Source organism: Zea mays, chromosome 3 (assembly GCF_902167145.1).
Source record: "Zea mays cultivar B73 chromosome 3, Zm-B73-REFERENCE-NAM-5.0, whole genome shotgun sequence".
In the NCBI taxonomy this organism is placed as follows: domain Eukaryota; kingdom Viridiplantae; phylum Streptophyta; class Magnoliopsida; order Poales; family Poaceae; genus Zea; species Zea mays.
The window spans coordinates 192948785-192968771 of NC_050098.1; the positions used below are offsets into that span (position 1 = coordinate 192948785).

Sequence of the window (19987 nt, forward strand, 5' to 3'; positions counted from 1 at the left end):
CTGTTATTTAATTTTGAAACTTAATTTATATATATATATATATATCGATTTTTCTTAAAAAGTGCTTCTATAAAAATATAGCTGTATTAAAAATTTGTTGATATATTTTAAAAGTATGGTTTGAAGAGTGTATTGTTTTTTAAACGAACACACCGGAGCAAGTACCTGGCCTAGGATAGGAGCACTTTAAGTCTCGAAACGAGTGTGACGTGAAAAACACCTAATGTTGCATCGCTGCCACTCGCGCGTGGACACGTTGGACAACGATAGCGCAAATATGAAAAAGCGCACCAGGAATGCAACGCGCAAGGTGGAAAAAAAAGTGACGGTGTTATTTTTTTTTCTTTACTGCAATACATCTGGCCGAGGCTAGCGCTATGCGCTAGCTCTATCGGCGATTCTCTTGGTGTTGGCGCATCAGTGCATGCAAGTTTTTTTTTTCTCTGGAGAAACCCCTCTTTTGATATGGAAAAGAAGAACCGTTTTTTATCGATTCTGCTTGGTTAAGCATGCCTAGGCGGAGTACGCGTAAGACCGTGTCTAGCAGATTAACTATACGGTCTTCAAAATTCTATTTTGCACTGTATTTTTACCGTAGACTAGACTACATTGTTTGTATAGTGAAGTTTAAACGTAGGCACGAAGATGAATAAATTTTTTGGAGATAGTCTAAGCTCCGCTGCCGTGGAATGTTACCGCTCGTTCTTCGAAAAAGAAACTGAAAATGGTTCTCCTTATCGAATTTGAAAGCTTCGAATGATCAGAAAATCGAGAAGAGAATGTGCTGTTTGAACCACCATAAGAAATTGTGGATGTTTTGTTTACGTAGCAAACTTCCTTTTTTTTATGGTTGAATAGGCTAAAGCGGGCGCGCTTAAAATACGTCAACTTTGAATGCTGTAATAACTTTGATGCTTACTTAATTAATTACTGAAGCAATAAAGCAGGGACAACCGACTTTTCGAAACTGGCTCTCCTTCGGAAGGGAAGATGCACCCCAACCCAACGAGTGACTGAGTGAGCTGTTGGTTGGCTGTCAACTTTAGATCAATGCGTTTTTTTTTCCATCTAGAATCTAGAAGAAACATCGCGTTTTTTTTTGCATCCGCGATTCTACTGCCAGCGCCCAGCGACCAACAAGGCGCCTTTGCCTGGCTCTGTTGATTTCGTGGCTCTTCGTCACGGGGAAAAGCGTACTAGGCACAGCTTTCCACCTGGCCGACGGCCGACGGCTCGACGGCGCCTTTCAAGGCTGCAAGACCGCAAAGTCGCCGCGACGGCAAGCGGGAGAAGGGAACAGCGTGGGCACAAAGCTGACTGACTCACTGACATGTTGCGATCGCCAAAATTCACCGCCAAAGCCGAAGCCGAGCCGCGGACGTCCCCACTGCCTGCTGCCGGGTGCGGCCGGGCAGCAGATCGCCCGGAACACAAAATTCCCCTTCCCATCCCACCCACCAGTCCACCATCCGTCCCCGATCCTCTCGCTCTTCTGCCCGAATAATGGCGGCGGAGGCTCAGGCCGAAGGTCCTGCGCTGGCCCCTCCGCCCCTGGCGCACGGGAGCTCTTCCGCTTCCCCGGAGAAGCGTGGGCTTCCGATCCCGGGGGACGACGACGGCGCGGCGGCGGCGGCGGAGGAGGAGGAGGAGCAGCTGCCCGAGCCGAAGCGGCGCCGCCCGTGTGTCGCCACGCTCGACAACGTCCCCGGCGCGGCGGTGTCCTTGGTGCTGGTGACCGAGGAGACGGAGGACTCGCCTGGCTCGGGCAGCGGCGGGGACGGCGCGTCGTTCTCGTTCCAGCACGCGCGGGGCGGCTTCGTGGCGTTGGAGACCACGCCCAAGTTCGGGTCCTTCAACCCGCCGGGGGAAGCCGAGCTAGCGGCCCTGGATCTGAAGCATGCGCGGCACGAAGCCGACGCGGAGGGCTCGACGGAGGCGGACGACGAGGTCCCCGCGGCGTCGGCTCCTGGGGCGGGGGCGGAGGCCAAGGGCGAGAGCTCGCAATTACCTGGCGGCGAGGTTGATGGTCAGGTCCAGACATTTTGACCAGCCACGGAAGTCGCCTGTTAGATTGCTACTACTGTAGTACAGTAGCAAGCAGATTGCCAATAGCCTTTACGTTGCTGCTAGGTTCGGCTACTCCAAAATTTCAGTGTATTATCACTACTTAATCACTTGTATTTACATTGTTAATAGTTCAGAAATGCAGTCCATTTTGCCCATTTTGATGCTCATGCTAAGTTGCTAACCAAGAAACTTCACCGGGAGCCATCCAACTCGTGTCGATACAAACAAGTAACAAGTCATGGTTCCCTTTACTGCTGTACCACTCGTTCTCGACGCTATTGAGCAAAACTTCTGGCACAACTCTTCACAACTTCTGATAAACGGCGTTAAGAGCTTGGCTGTTTGCTTGATTAAAACCAACTGTTCAGACAGTTGCAACTGTAATTTATAGAGACAAAACACTATAAAATATGTAGAACCCAGTACAAATTAAAACAACAGCTGACTATAGTGGTCTCCAATTCAATTCATACACCCGACCTCGTACAACCATCACATCAGAGAAGATTTTTTATTTCACTAGCAGTCCTCTAGTAGCAAGTCACTTACTGTTTCCTAATCATCTCTCATTGCCTCGGATAAAGAAAAACTTCATCTAGGACAATTGTGATTAAACCTTCCGTTGGTCTTAAAATTGTGATTTTATCCTCCATTTAAATTTAAGTTTATGATTTTATCCCTATGCTTTTAAAACCAAGCTACCTCTCTCTCAACATCGTTTGTAAAAACCTCATCAGAAGGGTAAAATTAAAGGGTGAAAGGTCCAAACTACCATCCTTCTATTTTGTATGGCGCAACCTCAATAGGAGAGTAAAATTACAATAAATTATATGAACATTTCTGTCTTTTTGCATAAGACTTAATACAGTTAACTGCACGTATCGGCATAAGTATATGATATCGCTTTGTTTCAAAAAAAAAATCACAATTGTAAGACCAGACAGAGGTATAATATAAATGCCCTTGTCCTCAACCACCTCTCATCCGTTGGTGCTAGACTGCTAGCCACGCATTGACCAAAGGATCATTCGCTGCGGGTGGGCAATGGCCAAGTGTGGAGAGGCATTGCGCGGCTAGTAGAGGAGGCGTTGTGTCTACCGGGACCCCGAGAGAGGCCAAAACGGGGGAGAAAAGTGCAACCATAAAAAGAACGACAATGCATAGACATAAAAATAAATTTAAAAATTAGGCTGGTTCTAATCTTCCTAATCTTTATCAACTATCACAATGTTATCGATCATACTATCAATTATGATATCTACTATCGTTTTTCTTTTCTACCACAACACTCTAGTCTACTATTGTGGGGATAGATATCCCCATGTCATCAAAACGTGGACTCGCTTCGTGGGCCGTGTGAATGACCTCCAATAAGTCGTCCGAGGGACGTATCATGGGCCTTAACAGGAGATAATTGAAGCCGGCTTAAACGCCCACGCGCCGAAGCAATTAGGCCAATTAAATGTCGCAAGACTCAGTTTGCGCATGCAGATGGGCGTGAATTCCGTGGAAGAGGGCAACATACTACTGGAGGACTCGGCGCGATCGTAGCATGTAGTGGGATGGACACGCATGAATGCTTTGATCTGTACCAGAACATCTCATCACGGCTATATAAGGCTAAAGAGGTACCCCTACAAAAAGGTTAAACCCGCTAGATCGCTAGACCACCGTCATCTCCTACCTTCAAAAATCGCTTGTAAACCTTTGAACTCAGAGCAATACAACCTCAAAAAACCCACAAGACGTAGGGTGTTACGTCCCGCACCGATCCGAATCTGTATAATTCAATGTGTTCCGTCAGGCCCTGCACGAACCATCGAGTTGCGATTGACTCACATCCTCCTAAAAACACTGTGTGATACGCCCGTATTGCGCTGTCGGTACCAAACACCGACAACTACCTTTACCATTAGCCCATATACACCTTAGCGTCATGTCTGCTTTTTTAATAGACTTTTAATTAAAATAAACCATAACATTTTATTTATAAATTCATCAAGTATATTATATGTGTTAAAGTGTTCAAATTTTAAGTTTGCACATATGTTGGATTTGAAATTTATGTAGAAAGAGATTCTACAATATCATGCTAAGGTTTATGGGATTTACCTTTAAGCGTAAATACCAATTGTAGTGTTACTGATATAAATTTTATCCTTAACATGTATAATAATAGCTCAAACATGCTAGCCTTTGTGATATCAACATTATAGCAAAGGTGTATAGTGTCGGCGTTTCGAGACAGGGGGGTCCCTAAGCCGACGAGTGAGTGTGCTGCGTGCCCCAGCCCAGATGGGTCGAGCGCGTGGGCGAGCGCGAAGGGGGGAGAGGCGAGGCGGCCGGAGCCGAGCGTGAGAGAGGTGGAAGTCCCGCGGCCTTCGTGTTCGTCCCGCGCCCAGGTCAGGTGCGCTTGCAGTAGGGGGGTTACAAGCGTCCACGCGGGTGAGGGAAGCGAGCGGCCCCAAGAGAGCGTCTGTCCCGTCCTTGGTCCCGCGCGGCCAACCTTCTCTGAGAAGGCCCTAGTCCTTCCTTTTATAGTCGTAAGGAGAGGATCCAGGTGTACAATGGGGATGTAGCAGAGTGCTACGTGTCTAGCGGAGGGAGAGCTAGCGCCCTAGGTACATGCCAATGTGGCAGCCGGAGAGATCTGGGCACCCTGCTGGCGTGATGTCGTGGCTGTTGGAGGTGCGGCGGAGCCTGATGGAGGGACAGCTGTTGGAGCGGTCGAGTCCCTGCTGACGTTGTCCTGCTTCCGTAAGAGAGCTAGGGGCCGCCGTCGTCATAGAGCTTGTGGAGCGCCATCATTGCCTCTCTGGCGGAGCTGGCCGGATGAGACGTCGGTCTTGTTCTCCGTGACCCGAGTCGATTCGGGGTGGGATGATGATGGCGCCTCCTGTTGACGTGGCGGTCTGTGCCCTAGGCAGGGCGACGTGGGGTTTCCTCCGAAGCCGAGGTTGAGTCTGCCTTCTGTTGCCGTGGCCGAGCCCGAGCCAAGGGGTCGGGCGAGGCGGAAGTCGTTCGACCGAGGCCAGGGCGGAGTCCGAGCCCTGGGGTCGGGCGAGGCGGAGTTTCGTCGTCTTCCGGGTCTTAGCCCGAGTCCGAGCCCTGGGGTCGGGCGGAGCGGAGTCTCGAGTCCGTGCCCTGGGGTCGGGCGAGGCGGAGTTTCGTCGTCTTCCGGGTCTTAGCCCGAGTCCGAGCCCTGGGGTCGGGCGGAGCGGAGTTCGTCGTCTTCCGGGTCTTAGCCCGAGTCCGAGCCCTGGGGTCGGGCGGAGCGGAGTTCGCCGTCTTCCGGGTCTTAGCCCGAGTCCGAGCCCTGGGGTCGGGCGGAGCGGAGTGCGCCGTCTTCCGGGTCTTAGCCCGAGTCCGAGCCCTGGGGTCGGGCGGAGCGGAGTGCGCCGTCTTCCGGGCCTTAGCCCGAGTCCGAGCCCTGGGGTCGGGCGGAGCGGAGTTCGTCGTCTTCCGGGTCTTAGCCCGAGTCCGAGCCCTGGGGTCGGGCGGAGCGGAGTTCGTCGTGGCGCCTTTGGCGAGGCCTGACTGCCTGTCAGACTTACTCTGTCGAGTGGCGCTGCAGTCGGAGTGGCGTAGGCGGCGCTGTCTTTCTGTCAGACTGGCCAGTGGAGCGGTGGAGTGACGGCGGTCACCTCGGCTCTGCCGGGGGCGCGTGTCAGGATAGAGGTGCCAGGCCACCTTCGCGTTAAATGCCCCTGCAATTTGGTCAGTCGGTGTGGTGATTTAGTCAAGGTTGCTTCTGAGCGAAGCCAAGGCCTTGGGCGAGCCGGTGATGTGTCCGCCATAAAAAGGGGGCCTCGGACGAGACGGAAGTCTCTCGAGGTCGGCTGCCTTCGGCCGAGGCTAGGCTCGGGTGAAGCGTGATCGAGTCACTCGTGTGGACTGATCCCTGACTTAATCGTGCCCATCAGGCCTTCGCAGCTTTATGCTGATGGGGGTTACCAGCTGAGAATTAGGCGTCTTGAGGGTACCCCTAATTATGGTCCCCGACAGTAGCCCCCGAGCCTCGAAGGGAGTGTTAGCACTCGCTTGGAGGCTTTTGTCGCACTTTTTTGCAAGGGGACCAGCCTTTCTCGGTTGCATTTCGTTCCGGTGGGTGCGCGCGAGCGCACCCGCCGGGTGTAGCCCCCGAGGCCTCGGAGGAGTGGTTACACTCCTTCGAGGTCTTAATACTTTGGCTGGTCTGGTCGTTCCCTCATGCGAACTGGCCGTAGCCCGGGTGCACGGTCGGGGCCCAAGCTCTCGGGCTGGTATGTTGACGCTGTCAACGATTTGGCCGGAGCCGGTTTTTGCGAGAGCAGCCCCCGAGCCTCTGCACAGGGCGAGAGGACGATCAGGGACAGACTCGGCTTTTTACATACGCCCCTACGTCGCCTTTCCGCAAGGAGGAGGGGGGAGTACGCCATGTTACCCTCGATGGGCACCGAACATGGTGTCTCCGGTGAGCTGCAAGCGGGTAATCCGAGTGGACATCTGTGCCCCGTTCGTTGGGGGTCGGCTAGGGGCCCAGAGGCACGCCCAAAAGTACCTGCGGGTGATTTGCCGGACCCGGTCCCCTGGCGACGGGGTCCGAGGGCTCGATGCCTCCCTCCGATGGGATTCCGTTACATGATCGTTCCCGCTGGTCTCGGAAATGTCCTAGGGTACCTCGGGAGCGCAGCCCGAGCCTCGGTTATGTATCGAACGTACCCCTGGTCATCCCTCGCTCGATGTCTGAGGCGACTGTGAACCCTTCGGGGGCCAGCCTTCGAACCCCTGATCAGTAATGGGCGCGGAGCCCGAGTAGCCTGAGGCGGCCATGGAGCCCTTCGGGGGGCTGGCCTTCGAACCCCTGACCAGTAGTGGGTGTCGGGCCCACGCGATCTGAGGCGACTGTTGAACCCTCGGGGGGCCAGCCTTCGAACCCCTGATCAGTAATGGGGGGCTCGGAGCCCGGTTCCTTCGCGGAGAAGGATCCCTTTCGGGGTATCCCCCTTTCCCGGTCCCTGTTGCAAGAGATAGAGAAAGAGGAAAACAGAAAAGGATACGAATTCGGACGACGTGGCGTACCTTTTCTGACGCGGTTATTACGGCGAAGGTGAAGCGTCGCGCGCTCCTCCTGCCAGAAGCGCCGCGTGTCTCGCCGCGGAGTTAATGCGACGGGGTGAGTGGTTGGCGGGGCGGCCGTTGCGCGCGTGCGATCCGTTCGAGGAACGGGTCACGGGTGCACCGTCTTCACGCCGTGAGAGGAGGCTCCCTTGCTGTCTCAGGATGGGACGTGAGCCTGGCTGACGACGTGACTGCTGTGCCCGCCCGCCTGCCACCGCTATTACTGCCGGCCCACTTTCGGTCGCTTTGACCGACGCGCCAGTCTGGCGCTGTTGGGTCGCCTCGAGTCGTGGCATAGGCTTCGCAACCGAAGAGGCGCGATGGTGGCACAAGTGGCGGTGCGGTTGCTTGCATGCAGCAACTGGCGTGCCGGTTGCTCGACGCGTGGGCCTGGGTTCCAGGCTGACGTGTCAGAAGTCGGAGAAGCGCGTCCATCTGGCGCGGTTGCATGCCGCCTGCATGGCTGCCCGCCCCTTCTGCCCGTTGGTCTGGGCGAAAATGGGGGGTCGCCTGTAACCGCTGGACGGTCGTGCGCACCATGCGCGGCGGTTTGGCTTCTTCTGCCCTGAGCCGGCTTGCATGACATGCGGGACCCAGCCCCTGAGTCGCAGGGGAGGGCCTTGGAGCGTGTTGGAGAAGACTCGGCCCGCGGCGCTTGGGGGCGCACGTAGGGGTTGTTGCCTTTAAAAGTAGGGAGGCTCCCTTCGTAAGGCAACCATGTCTTCTTCCTCCCTTAAGCGTCGGGTCTTCCCGTCTTCCAAGCCCCCGGATGGGGGGTATCCGCCGCCTTTCCGCCTCCTCGTTGGAGGAACGCAACTCCATGGGAGTTGGTACCTCTCAGCCATCGTTCGGCTTCAAGGATTTTCATCACGCAGCCCGGTCGCACCCCTTCACCGGCGGTCACCCGAGATGGCGACCTCCAGCTTGATGGTGGGGGAAAGCGAGCCGGGCTGCGGCCTCTGCCCCTTCCTCAGCCTCAAGGATTTTCATCACCAAGGCCGGGGAGGGGAGAGTGCCGAGTTGGGGTCGGCCCCTGCGTGGGCGGTGGCCCGCTCCTTCACTCAGTGATGGGGGGAGAAGCGGGCATTGCCCGTGGCGTCCGGCAGCTGCAGCGTGCCTGGTCTTCAGCCGCGAGTGGCTTCGGGGCCACTTGCGGCGTCGGCGTCTGCCACGGCAGCCGAAAGAGGTTCTTCCGCCGGCGCGGCGGCCGGGACCGGCCACGGGCTGACCTCCAACTCTATGGCCTTCTGCCCGTCCTTGCCTCACAAGTTTTGGCACGGGCGGGGGCCTCCTGGCAGCGGCATCGAGCCTGAGATCGGCGTTGCCACTGCTTGGTCCCCCGGAGCAGAAGGCGTCGTCGTCGCCGCTGCTGGAGCGGGTGACGGCGCACCATTCGTCGGCCTTCCGTTGCTCCGCAGGCCTTCCCCCTCGGAGTGGGGTTGTTCGTACCTGCGGAGGGGGAACCGGAGTTCCGTTTGTAATGGCACTTCGAATGCCAGTGAGTTCGTTCATTGTGGCCGTCGAGGCCTGAACGTGTATGTAATTTTGGCACGGAGCCGTGTTTTTTCCTCATTTTCGAGCACTAGGTCTCGCCTGTTTGATTATCTGAACCGCTTTACCAAGCATGAGTTGCCCCGTGTCAAGGTGACGGGTGAGGTATCCGTATCCCGGAGGCGTAGGAATCCCTCGGCCCGTTCGGCCTTGTTATGTGAGGCTCCTCTAGCTTAGTTGAAGAGACCCCTCGGTCGCCCTTCGGTGGATCGAGGCCGGGGGTAGCGATATCAGTATGAACAGAGGCGGAGTTGGCTCGAGAATGGGAACCTGGTTGGCCGGAGCCTAGCCGTGTTGTCCGTCAGCGGGGCCGACGCCAAAGTCGATCAGTCGAGGCCTCGGATCGGGCTGGCGCCCTTGGGAGCCGGTTGACCGAGGCCCCAGGGGTAACCGGTTGAGCCGCCTGCTCGGGCCGGATTCCCGGAGGAGCCCCTGGACCGCGGCGCCGCCCGAGGCTGGGTCGGGCTTTGCTGAAGACGTCGTCGATGCCGAGGGTGCTACAGCTCCCTTCGGCGTGAAGACCCGAGCCTGCAGGATCCGATCATCTTGTAGCGTGTGCTTCCTGCGGCCGCCGAGGCCAGAAGAAAACATCCTCGCTGCACTTGCGAAGCTGCGCCTTTTTTCCTCCTGTTTCGAGCATCTGGACTTCGTCGGTAACAGGGATGTTTGTGTGAGCAAGAGCTGCTTTTCGCGGAAGGGACGAGTGAGGTATCCGTATCCCAGAGGCGTGGGAATCCCTCGGCTCGGTCGGCCTTGCCGCTTACGCGTACTTTCACCCGTCCATGAGGCCCTGTCTCCGACTTAGTCGAGAACGCTTGAAGGACTGCTTCGGCAGGAGAGCTTCCGAACGTGATGACTCGTTCGGTCCACGGAGTCGCTTTATCCGAGCGCAAGTTACTTATCGCAGAAGGGGACGAGTGAGGTATCCGTATCCCGGAGGCGTAGGAGTCCCTCGGCTCGGTCAGCCTTGGCTGCTTACGTGTACCTCGTCGTTTCCAGGATCCGCTTTCCGAAGTAGTCAAGAAGCACGAAAGAAATCCTGCTAAAAAGAGATCCTTTTTCGAGGAAAAATTCGACGCAGAGGGGGTCTCCCCCCTTTTAGCCCCCGAGGGAGGGTCGGGTTTTGCCGAGGCTAGGCCGACCCTTCCTTGACAACTAAACTTTGCGTAGGTGCGAGGTATATGAACAACTTGAAAACATCTTAAGGGTAGAAGCGACGTAGCTGTTTGATGTTCCAAGCGTTGCCGTAGATCTCGCCTTGATTGCTGGCTAGCTTGTATGTTCCGGGCTTCAGAACTTTGGCGATGACGAATGGCCCTTCCCAGGGGGGCGTGAGCTTGTGCCTCCCTCGGGCGTCTTGTCGCAGCCGAAGCACCAGGTCGCCCACCTGGAGTTCTCGGGACCGGACCCCTCGGGCGTGGTAGCGTCGCAGGGACTGTTGGTACCGCGCCGAGTGTAGTAAGGCCCTGTCCCGAGCTTCCTCCAACTGGTCCAGCGATTCCTCTCGGCTGGCTTGGTTGCTTTGTTCGGTGTAGGCCCTCGCCCTTGGGGAGCCGTATTCCGGGTCAGTGGGCAAGATAGCTTCAGCCCCGTAGACCAGGAAAAACGGCGTGAAGCCCGTGGCACGACTCGGCGTCGTCCTTAGGCTCCAGACCACCGAGGGGAGTTCCTTCATCCATCGCCTGCCGAACTTGTTGAGGTCGTTGTAGATCCGAGGCTTGAGCCCTTGTAGAATCATGCCGTTGGCACGCTCTACCTGCCCATTCGACATGGGATGAGCCACGGCGGCCCAGTCCACCCGGATATGGTGATCTTCGCAAAAATCCAAGAATTTTTTGCCGGTGAACTGGGTGCCGTTGTCGGTGATGATGGAGTTCGGGACCCCGAAGCGATGGATGATGTTGGTGAAGAATGCCACCGCCTGCTCGGACCTGATGCTGTTCAGGGGTCGGACCTCGATCCACTTGGAGAATTTGTCGATGGCGACCAGCAGGTGCGTGTAGCCCCCGGGCGCCTTCTGCAAGGGACCGACGAGGTCCAGATCCCATACAGCTAAGGGCCAGGTGATGGGTATTGTCTGCAGAGCCTGAGCGGGTAGGTGTGTCCGCTTCGCATGGAATTGGCACCCTTCGCAGGTGCGGACAATTCTAGTGGCGTCAGCCACCGCCGTTGGCCAGTAGAAGCCTTGCCGGAAGGCATTTCCAACAAGGGCTCGGGGTGCTGCGTGGTGGCCGCAAGCCCCCGAGTGTACTTCTTGCAGCAGTTCCCGACCTTCGGCGATGGGGATGCATCGCTGGAGGATGCCCAAGGGGCTGCGACGGTAGAGCTCCTCTTCGTCGCCCAGCAAGACGAATGACTTGGCGCGTCGCGCTACCCGCCGAGCCTCGACTTGGTCGAGGGGTAGCTCTCCTCGACGGAGATATTGCAGGTATGGGGCCTGCCAATCTTGGTCTGGCGTGGCCCCGCTCTGCCCTTCCTCGACGTTCAACGCCCCGCCCTCGGGGGCCGAGGGTACCTCGGGCTGAGCCGAGGGTACCTTGGGCTGAGCCGAGGATACCTCGGGCTGAGCCGAGGGTACCTCGGGCTGAGCCGAGGGTACCTCAGGCTCGGGCGCGTCGTCGAGCTTGACGGAGGGTTGATGCAGATCCCGGGAGAAGACGTCCGGGGGGACTGTTGTTCGCCCCGAGGCTATCTTGGCCAGCTCGTCTGCGGTTTCGTTGTAGCGCCGAGCGATGTGGTTGAGCTCGAGCCCGAAGAACTTGTCTTCCAGGCGCAGAACCTCGTCGCAGTAGGCCTCCATCTTCGGGTCGCGGCAGTGGGAGTTCTTCATGACTTGGTCGATGATGAGCCGCGAATCACCGCGGGCGTCGAGGCGTCTGACCCCTAGCTCGATGGCGATCCGCAATCCGTTGACCAGAGCTTCGTACTCGGCCACATTGTTGGACGCCGGGAAGTGGAGGCGCAGCACGTAGCGCAAGTGCTTTCCGGGGGGCGAGATGAAGAGAAGGCCCGCACCGGCCCCCGTCTTCATCAGCGACCCGTCGAAAAACATGGTCCAGAGCTCCGGTTGGATCGGAGTCGTTGGTAGTTGGGTGTCGACCCATTCAGCCACGAAATCCACCAACACTTGGGACTTGATGGCCTTCCGAGGGGCGAACGAGATCGTTTCGCCCATGATCTCCACTGCCCACTTTGCGATCCTGCCCGAGGCCTCTCGGCACTGGATGATCTCCCCCAGGGGGAAGGATGACACCACAGTTACCGGATGGGACTCGAAGTAGTGTCGTAGCTTCCGCCTCGTCAGGATCACAGCATACAGCAGCTTTTGAACTTGTGGGTAGCGGATCTTAGTCTCGGATAGCACTTCGCTGATGAAGTAGACCGGCCTCTGAACGGGCAATGTATGCCCTTCCTCCTGCCTTTCGACCACAATCGCGGCGCTAACCACCTGAGTGGTCGCGGCGACGTAGACCAAGAGGGTTTCTCCGTCCGCCGGCGGCACCAAGACTGGCGCCTTTGTAAGGAGCGCCTTCAGGTTGCCGAGGGCTTCCTCGGCCTCAGGGGTCCAAACGAAACACTCGGCCTTCCTTAAGAGGCGGTACAGAGGCAGACCTCTTTCGCCGAGGCGTGAGATGAAGCGGCTCAGGGCCGCGAGGCATCCCATGACCCTCTGTACCCCTTTCAAGTCCTTGATGGGTCCCATGCTGGTGATGGCCGCAATCTTCTCCGGGTTGGCCTCGATGCCTCGCTCAGAGACGATGAACCCTAGGAGCATGCCTCGGGGCACCCCGAAGACACACTTCTCAGGATTAAGCTTGACTCCTTTCGCCTTGAGACACCGGAATGTCACTTCAAGGTCGGAGAGGAGGTTGGGAGCCTTCCGTGTCTTGACCACGATGTCATCGACGTAGGCCTCGACTGTGCGACCGATGTGTTCGCCGAACACATGGTTCATGCACCGCTGGTACGTCGCGCCTGCATTCCTCAGGCCGAACGGCATGGTGACGTAGCAGTACATGCCGAACGGCGTGATGAAAGAAGTCGCGAGCTGGTTGGACTCTTTCATCCGGATCTGGTGATACCCCGAGTAGGCATCGAGGAAGGACAGGGTTTCGCACCCAGCAGTGGAATCCACGATTTGGTCGATGCGAGGCAGAGGGTAGGGAACCTTCGGACATGCTTTGTTGAGACCAGTGTAGTCTACACACATCCGCCATTTCCCCCCTTTCTTCCTCACAAGCACAGGGTTGGCAAGCCATTCGGGATGGAATACCTCTTTGATGAACCCTGCCGCCATTAGCTTGTGGATCTCTTCGCCAATCGCTCTGCGCTTCTCCTCGTCGAATCGGCGCAGAGGCTGCCTGACGGGTCGGGCTCCGGCCCGAATATCCAGCGAGTGCTCGGCGACATCCCTCGGTATGCCGGGCATGTCCGAGGGACTCCACGCAAAGACGTCGGCGTTTGCGCGGAGAAAGTCGACGAGCACTGCTTCCTATTTGGGGTCGAGCCCGGAACCGATCCGGATCTGCTTGGTGGTGTCGCCGCTGGGGTCGAGGGGGACGGCCTTGACCGTCTCCGCTGGCTCGAAGTTGCCGGCATGGCGCTTCACGTCTGGGACCTCCTTGGAGAGGTTCTCCAGGTCGGCGATGAGAGCCTCGGACTCGGCGAGGGCCTCGGCGTACTCCACGCACTCCACGTCGCATTCGAACGCGTGTTTGTACGTGGGGCCGACGGTGATGACCCCGTTGGGGCCCGGCATCTTGAGCTTCAGGTAGGTGTAGTTGGGGACGGCCATGAACTTCGCGTAGCATGGCCTCCCTAGCACGGCGTGGTAGGTTCCTCGGAACCCGACCACTTCGAACGTCAGGGTCTCCCTTCGGAAGTTGGAGGGTGTCCCGAAGCAGACTGGGAGGTCGAGTCGCCCGAGGGGCTGGACGCGTTTCCCAGGGATGATCCCGTGGAAGGGCGCAGCGCCTGCTCGGACGGAGGACGGATCGACGCGCAGAAGCTTGAGGGTCTCGGCGTAGATGATGTTGAGGCAGCTGCCCCCGTCCATCAGGACCTTGGTGAGCCTGACATCGCCGACAACGGGGTCGACGACGAGCGGGTATTTCCCCGGGCTCGGCACATGGTCGGGATGGTCGGCCCGATCGAAAGTGATGGGCTTGTCGGACCAGTCTAGGTAGACTGGCGCCGCCACCTTCACCGAGCAGACCTCCCGGCGCTCTTGTTTGCGGTGCCGAGCCGAGGTATTCGTCGCATGCCCTCCATAGATCATGAAGCAGTCGTGGACCTCGGGGAACCCCCCTGCTGGGTGTTCTTCGTTCTTGTCGTCGTCGTGGGCCCTGCCACCTTCGGCGGGTGGCCCGGCCTTGTGGAAATGACGCCGAAGCATAACGCACTCCTCGAGGGTGTGCTTGACGGGCCCCTGATGGTAGGGGCACGGCTCCTTGAGCATCTTGTCGAAGAGGTTTGCACCTCCGGGGGGCTTCCGAGGGTTCTTATACTCGGCGGCGGCGACAAGGTCCGCGTCTGCGGCGTCGCGTTTCGATTGCGACTTCTTCTTGCCTTTCTTCTTGGCGCCGCGCGGAGCAGACGCCTCGGGAGCTTCTTCCGACGGGCGGCCCTGGGGCTGCTTGTCCTTTCGGAAGATAGCCTCGACCGCCTCCTGGCCGGAGGCGAACTTGGTGGCGATGTCCATCAGCTCGCTCGCCCTGGTGGGGGTTTTGCGACCCAGCTTGCTCACCAGGTCGCGGCAAGTGGTGCCGGCGAGGAACGCGCCGATGACATCCGAGTCGGTGATGTTGGGCAGCTCGGTGCGCTGCTTCGAGAATCGCCGGATGTAGTCCCGGAGCGACTCCCCCGGCTGTTGCCGGCAGCTTCGAAGGTCCCAGGAGTTCCCGGGGCGCACGTATGTGCCCTGGAAATTGCCAGCGAAGGCTTGGACCAAGTCGTCCCAGTTGGAAATCTGCCCCGGAGGCAGGTGCTCCAACCAGGCGCGAGCAGTGTCGGAGAGGAACAGGGGGAGGTTGCGGATGACGAGGTTGTCGTCGTCCGTTCCGCCCAGTTGGCAGGCAAGGCGGTAGTCCGCGAGCCACAGTTCCGGTCTCGTTTCCCCCGAGTACTTTGTGATAGTAGTCGGGGGTCGGAACCGGGTCGGGAATGGCGCCCGTCGGATGGCCCGACTGAAGGCCTGCGGACCGGGTGGTTCGGGCGAAGGACTCCGATCCTCCCCGCTGTCGTAGCGCCCCCCACGCCTGGGGTGGTAGCCTCGGCGCACCCTTTCGTCGAGGTGAGCCCGACGGTCGCGTCGATGGTGCTCGTTGCCGAGGTGGCCCGGGGCCGCAGGCGCGGTGTTGCGCGTGCGCCCGGTGTAGACTGAGGCCTCCCGCATGAATCGGGAAGTCGCGGCATGAGGTTCCGAGGGATATCCTTGCCTCCGGGGTGCAGTGCTCTCGGCCCGCCGGGCCACAGCGCCTTCCAGGAGATTCTTGAGTTCTCCCTGAATTCGCCGCCCCTCGGTGGTTGACGGCTCCGGCATCGCGCGGATGAGCATCGCTGCGGTCGCCAGGTTCTGACCGACCCCGCTGGATGCGGGCGGCGGCCTGATCCTGACGTCGTTGGCGACGCGGTGCTGGAGACCTTGGGGCAGATGACGTATTTCTCCGGCCAGGGGTTGGCCCACCCATGCCTGTCCGGCGTCCCGACGGATCGGCTCAAGCGCCCCTGTTCCCTCGTTGAGCCTGGCCTGCGCCTCGCGGACTTGCTCGAGTTGTGGGTCGTAACCCCCCGCCGGAGCGGGGACCACAGCTAGCTCCCGTGGGATGTCGGCGCGAGGCACCGGCCTAGGGAGATCACCATCCTCCGGCATGCCATGATGGTTGCCTTCGGTGGGATCCCCTAGCTCGATGTGGAAACATTCGCGGCTTGGGCCGCAGCTCTCGTCACCGAGGCTGCGGCTTCCGTCGGAACAGTCGGATAGACAGTAGTCACATGCGGTCATGAAGTCCCGCATGGCACTGGGGTTGCCATGTCCGGAGAAATCCCAACCGATGCTGGGATCGTCATCTTCCTCGGACCCAGAGGGCCCGTAGGTCGAGACGTCCGTCAGTCGGTCCCAAGGCGACCGCATACAGAACCTCAGTGGGGTTGCACTCGCCTCAATGAGAGCGCCCGCCAAAACGAGGTCGTTTGGCGGGTTGAGGCCGAGTCGAAATGACGCAAGATGGGAGTTAGTCGTTACCTTTTGGTCGACGAGGAGCGACGTAGTCACATCGGGGACTGGTTGCGCCGTCATCTCTGGCTCGAGGGCGACGTCCTGCAGGCTTTCCGCGAGCGCGCCGGCGTCGTCTTCTTGCTCGGGGTCAGCGTGCCGCGGGGGGACGGCGCTTGCCTCCGTCTCGAACGCGAGGTCGACGTCCGGCGTGCCTTCCGTCGGGGCGTCGGGGGCGTCGATTCGCTCGACGGCCGGCGAAGCGTGGCCTCCTGTCTGGCCTTGACGGCCCCGCCTCCTCCTCCGTTGGCGGGGGAGAGAACGGAGCGAGCCCGAATGTTGCTCTTCCACCACGCGGGGTAGACGTCGTCGATTCCGCCGCCGGCGGGCGGGTTGTCGGCCGCCATTGTCGTAGTCGCGCGGCGGTGGAAGAAGTGTCATGTCGTAGCTGCCGTCGAAGAACATGAACTCAAGAGTCCCGAAACGAAGCACCGTCCCGGGCCGGAGAGGTTGCTGGAGACTGCCCATCTGGAGCTTGACGGGGAGCTGTTCGTCAGCACGCAGCAGGCCCCTACCTGGCGCGCCAACTGTCGGCATTTCGAGACAGGGGGGTCCCTAAGCCGACGAGTGAGTGTGCTGCGTGCCCCAGCCCAGATGGGTCGAGCGCGTGGGCGAGCGCGAAGGGGGGAGAGGCGAGGCGGCCGGAGCCGAGCGTGAGAGAGGTGGAAGTCCCGCGGCCTTCGTGTTCGTCCCGCGCCCAGGTCAGGTGCGCTTGCAGTAGGGGGGTTACAAGCGTCCACGCGGGTGAGGGAAGCGAGCGGCCCCAAGAGAGCGCCTGTCCCGTCCTTGGTCCCGCGCGGCCAACCTTCTCTGAGAAGGCCCTGGTCCTTCCTTTTATAGTCGTAAGGAGAGGATCCAGGTGTACAATGGGGATGTAGCAGAGTGCTACGTGTCTAGCGGAGGGAGAGCTAGCGCCCTAGGTACATGCCAATGTGGCAGCCGGAGAGATCTGGGCACCCTGCTGGCGTGATGTCGTGGCTGTTGGAGGTGCGGCGGAGCCTAATGGAGGGACAGCTGTTGGAGCGGTCGAGTCCCTGCTGACGTTGTCCTGCTTCCGTAAGAGAGCTAGGGGCCGCCGTCGTCATAGAGCTTGTGGAGCGCCATCATTGCCTCTCTGGCGGAGCTGGCCGGATGAGACGCCGGTCTTGTTCTCCGTGACCCGAGTCGATTCGGGGTGGGATGATGATGGCGCCTCCTGTTGACGTGGCGGTCTGTGCCCTAGGCAGGGCGACGTGGGGTTTCCTCCGAAGCCGAGGTTGAGTCTGCCTTCTGTTGCCGTGGCCGAGCCCGAGCCAAGGGGTCGGGCGAGGCGGAAGTCGTTCGGCCGAGGCCAGGGCGGAGTCCGAGCCCTGGGGTCGGGCGAGGCGGAGTTTCGTCGTCTTCCGGGTCTTAGCCCGAGTCCGAGCCCTGGGGTCGGGCGGAGCGGAGTCTCGAGTCCGTGCCCTGGGGTCGGGCGAGGCGGAGTTTCGTCGTCTTCCGGGTCTTAGCCCGAGTCCGAGCCCTGGGGTCGGGCGGAGCGGAGTTCGTCGTCTTCCGGGTCTTAGCCCGAGTCCGAGCCCTGGGGTCGGGCGGAGCGGAGTTCGCCGTCTTCCGGGTCTTAGCCCGAGTCCGAGCCCTGGGGTCGGGCGGAGCGGAGTTCGCCGTCTTCCGGGTCTTAGCCCGAGTCCGAGCCCTGGGGTCGGGCGGAGCGGAGTGCGCCGTCTTCCGGGTCTTAGCCCGAGTCCGAGCCCTGGGGTCGGGCGGAGCGGAGTGCGCCGTCTTCCGGGCCTTAGCCCGAGTCCGAGCCCTGGGGTCGGGCGGAGCGGAGTTCGTCGTCTTCCGGGTCTTAGCCCGAGTCCGAGCCCTGGGGTCGGGCGGAGCGGAGTTCGTCGTGGCGCCTTTGGCGAGGCCTGACTGCCTGTCAGACTTACTCTGTCGAGTGGCGCTGCAATCGGAGTGGCGTAGGCGGCGCTGTCTTTCTGTCAGACTGGCCAGTGGAGCGGTGGAGTGACGGCGGTCACCTCGGCTCTGCCGGGGGCGCGTGTCAGGATAGAGGTGCCAGGCCACCTTCGCGTTAAATGCCCCTGCAATTTGGTCAGTCGGTGTGGTGATTTAGTCAAGGTTGCTTCTGAGCGAAGCCAAGGCCTTGGGCGAGCCGGTGATGTGTCCGCCATAAAAAAGGGGCCTCGGACGAGACGGAAGTCTCTCGAGGTCGGCTGCCTTCGGCCGAGGCTAGGCTCGGGTGAAGCGTGATCGAGTCACTCGTGTGGACTGATCCCTGACTTAATCGTGCCCATCAGGCCTTCGCAGCTTTATGCTGATGGGGGTTACCAGCTGAGAATTAGGCGTCTTGAGGGTACCCCTAATTATGGTCCCCGACATATAGATACTAACTAATACCACTTGATAGATACAAATTCTTAGCAAAGCGTCAATCATCTATTGCATAGTCAAGAGATATATAAATTGATATACTACTTTCTTAATTGACAAACAAACAAAGTTCACGAGCTTGCTCCTCCTATATTTATGCTTATCCTTTTTTATACCCCTCTGTTATTTAAAATATCTACTCCCCCTTTGTCATAAATTTTGTTCCTAATGTTATATTTGTGCAAATTCTTCTCCCCCTCTGTGCTTATTCCTTAAATTTTATGGCTTTTGGTAGAAGCCAACTCTTTTGGTTGATTTTAGCTTTTATAAAAACTAAAACCTATTAAAAAGCTCAAACAAGGGCCTAAACCACCGAAGCCCGTCACAATTTCAAGAAGAAAAATTAAACCGATGGAGACCAGAACAAAGTTTGAATGTTGAGTTTGGCTCTTATGTAGGGCTCACTCCACACTAAATCATGTTTAAAGTATATAAATGGTATAATTTCATAATATATAAAATAAAATCATATACCAAAAAATAGTAACATATTCTAGATACACCTAACATTAAGTCTAAAAATAAGAAAAATGGATCCATAACATAATAATATAGCAGTGTAATGTGGTATAACACCGTATCGATGAGGCCAACTCGTGAGCCTAACTGAGCCGACTCGGCTCGGCTCGCTACTCCTAACAGGTCATAAAAGTAGGCTCGATTTAGACTCACAAGCCTCTCCGAACCGAGCTAAGCTTGAGCCAGCTCCTATGAGTATGAGGTGTTGTTTGGTTCACGAAATATAACGTAAATGACAATGGTAATGATTCATACTCGAGTATCAGTAATAATAAATTTGAATAGAACCGGTATCAATTTTTTAGTATGGTATCTGATTACAGTTAGACTTAAACACACATGATTTAAAGTTATCAGTTATCTGTTACGTTACAAATATGTGAACCAAACGGCACCTGAGTTTTTTTTCAAACTAAGGCCCACGAATTGAATTCGTGAGCGATGCCAGTCAGGCGTATTTGCGGGAATGGTGTCGAGTAATAGGCCCTGTTTGGCACAGCTACTACTTGTTGAAAAAGCAGCTTATCTGATAAGCTGGTAAAAAGCAGCTTCTGCTTGTTGGCTGCTTTTAGTTCATTTTGAGAAGCAGCTGAACTAATAAGCTGCTGCAGAAGCTGTCTGTTTGGCAGAACTTCAGCTTAAATTTATGAAGAAGCTAAAAATAAGCTGTGCCAAACAGGGCCATAATCTGATCCGTGAACCCACAACAAGACAGATGCTACAATAAGATTTAGTTGCACCTGTTGGATGCATATATGATATACCTACTGCCCTGACTGAGCACGGATCATGGTTACACAAGACGCTCTCGAGGCACATATATACCACTCACAAGAGTGAACCCCATTATACACGTACAAAATTACGATTGGAGGCATATTATGTGTAAAATTTGACAATGTTAGGATTTTGAATCGTGGTGCTATCATCCACCAAGGCTAGGGCTAACTCGTTCTTGCATTGCCACTAGTGTACGAAACGTTTACTATGATTCTTCTGTTTGTCAGTAAGTCCGTGTGTTACTGGTCGTCTAATGCTGCTACGCATATCATTATTTGCATAATT

General features: G+C 57.5%; 1 protein-coding gene across 1 annotated transcript; it reads left to right on the forward strand.

Annotated features, from left to right (window-relative positions):
- Positions 1 to 1447: 1447 nt before the first annotated feature.
- Positions 1448 to 2219, forward strand: LOC100278035 (uncharacterized). Its single transcript, NM_001151445.2, has one exon. It carries the CDS (start codon positions 1504 to 1506, stop codon positions 2044 to 2046), a length of 543 nt encoding a protein of 180 aa, NP_001144917.1. The 5' UTR covers positions 1448 to 1503; the 3' UTR covers positions 2047 to 2219.
- The last annotated feature ends 17768 nt before the right edge of the window (positions 2220 to 19987 follow it).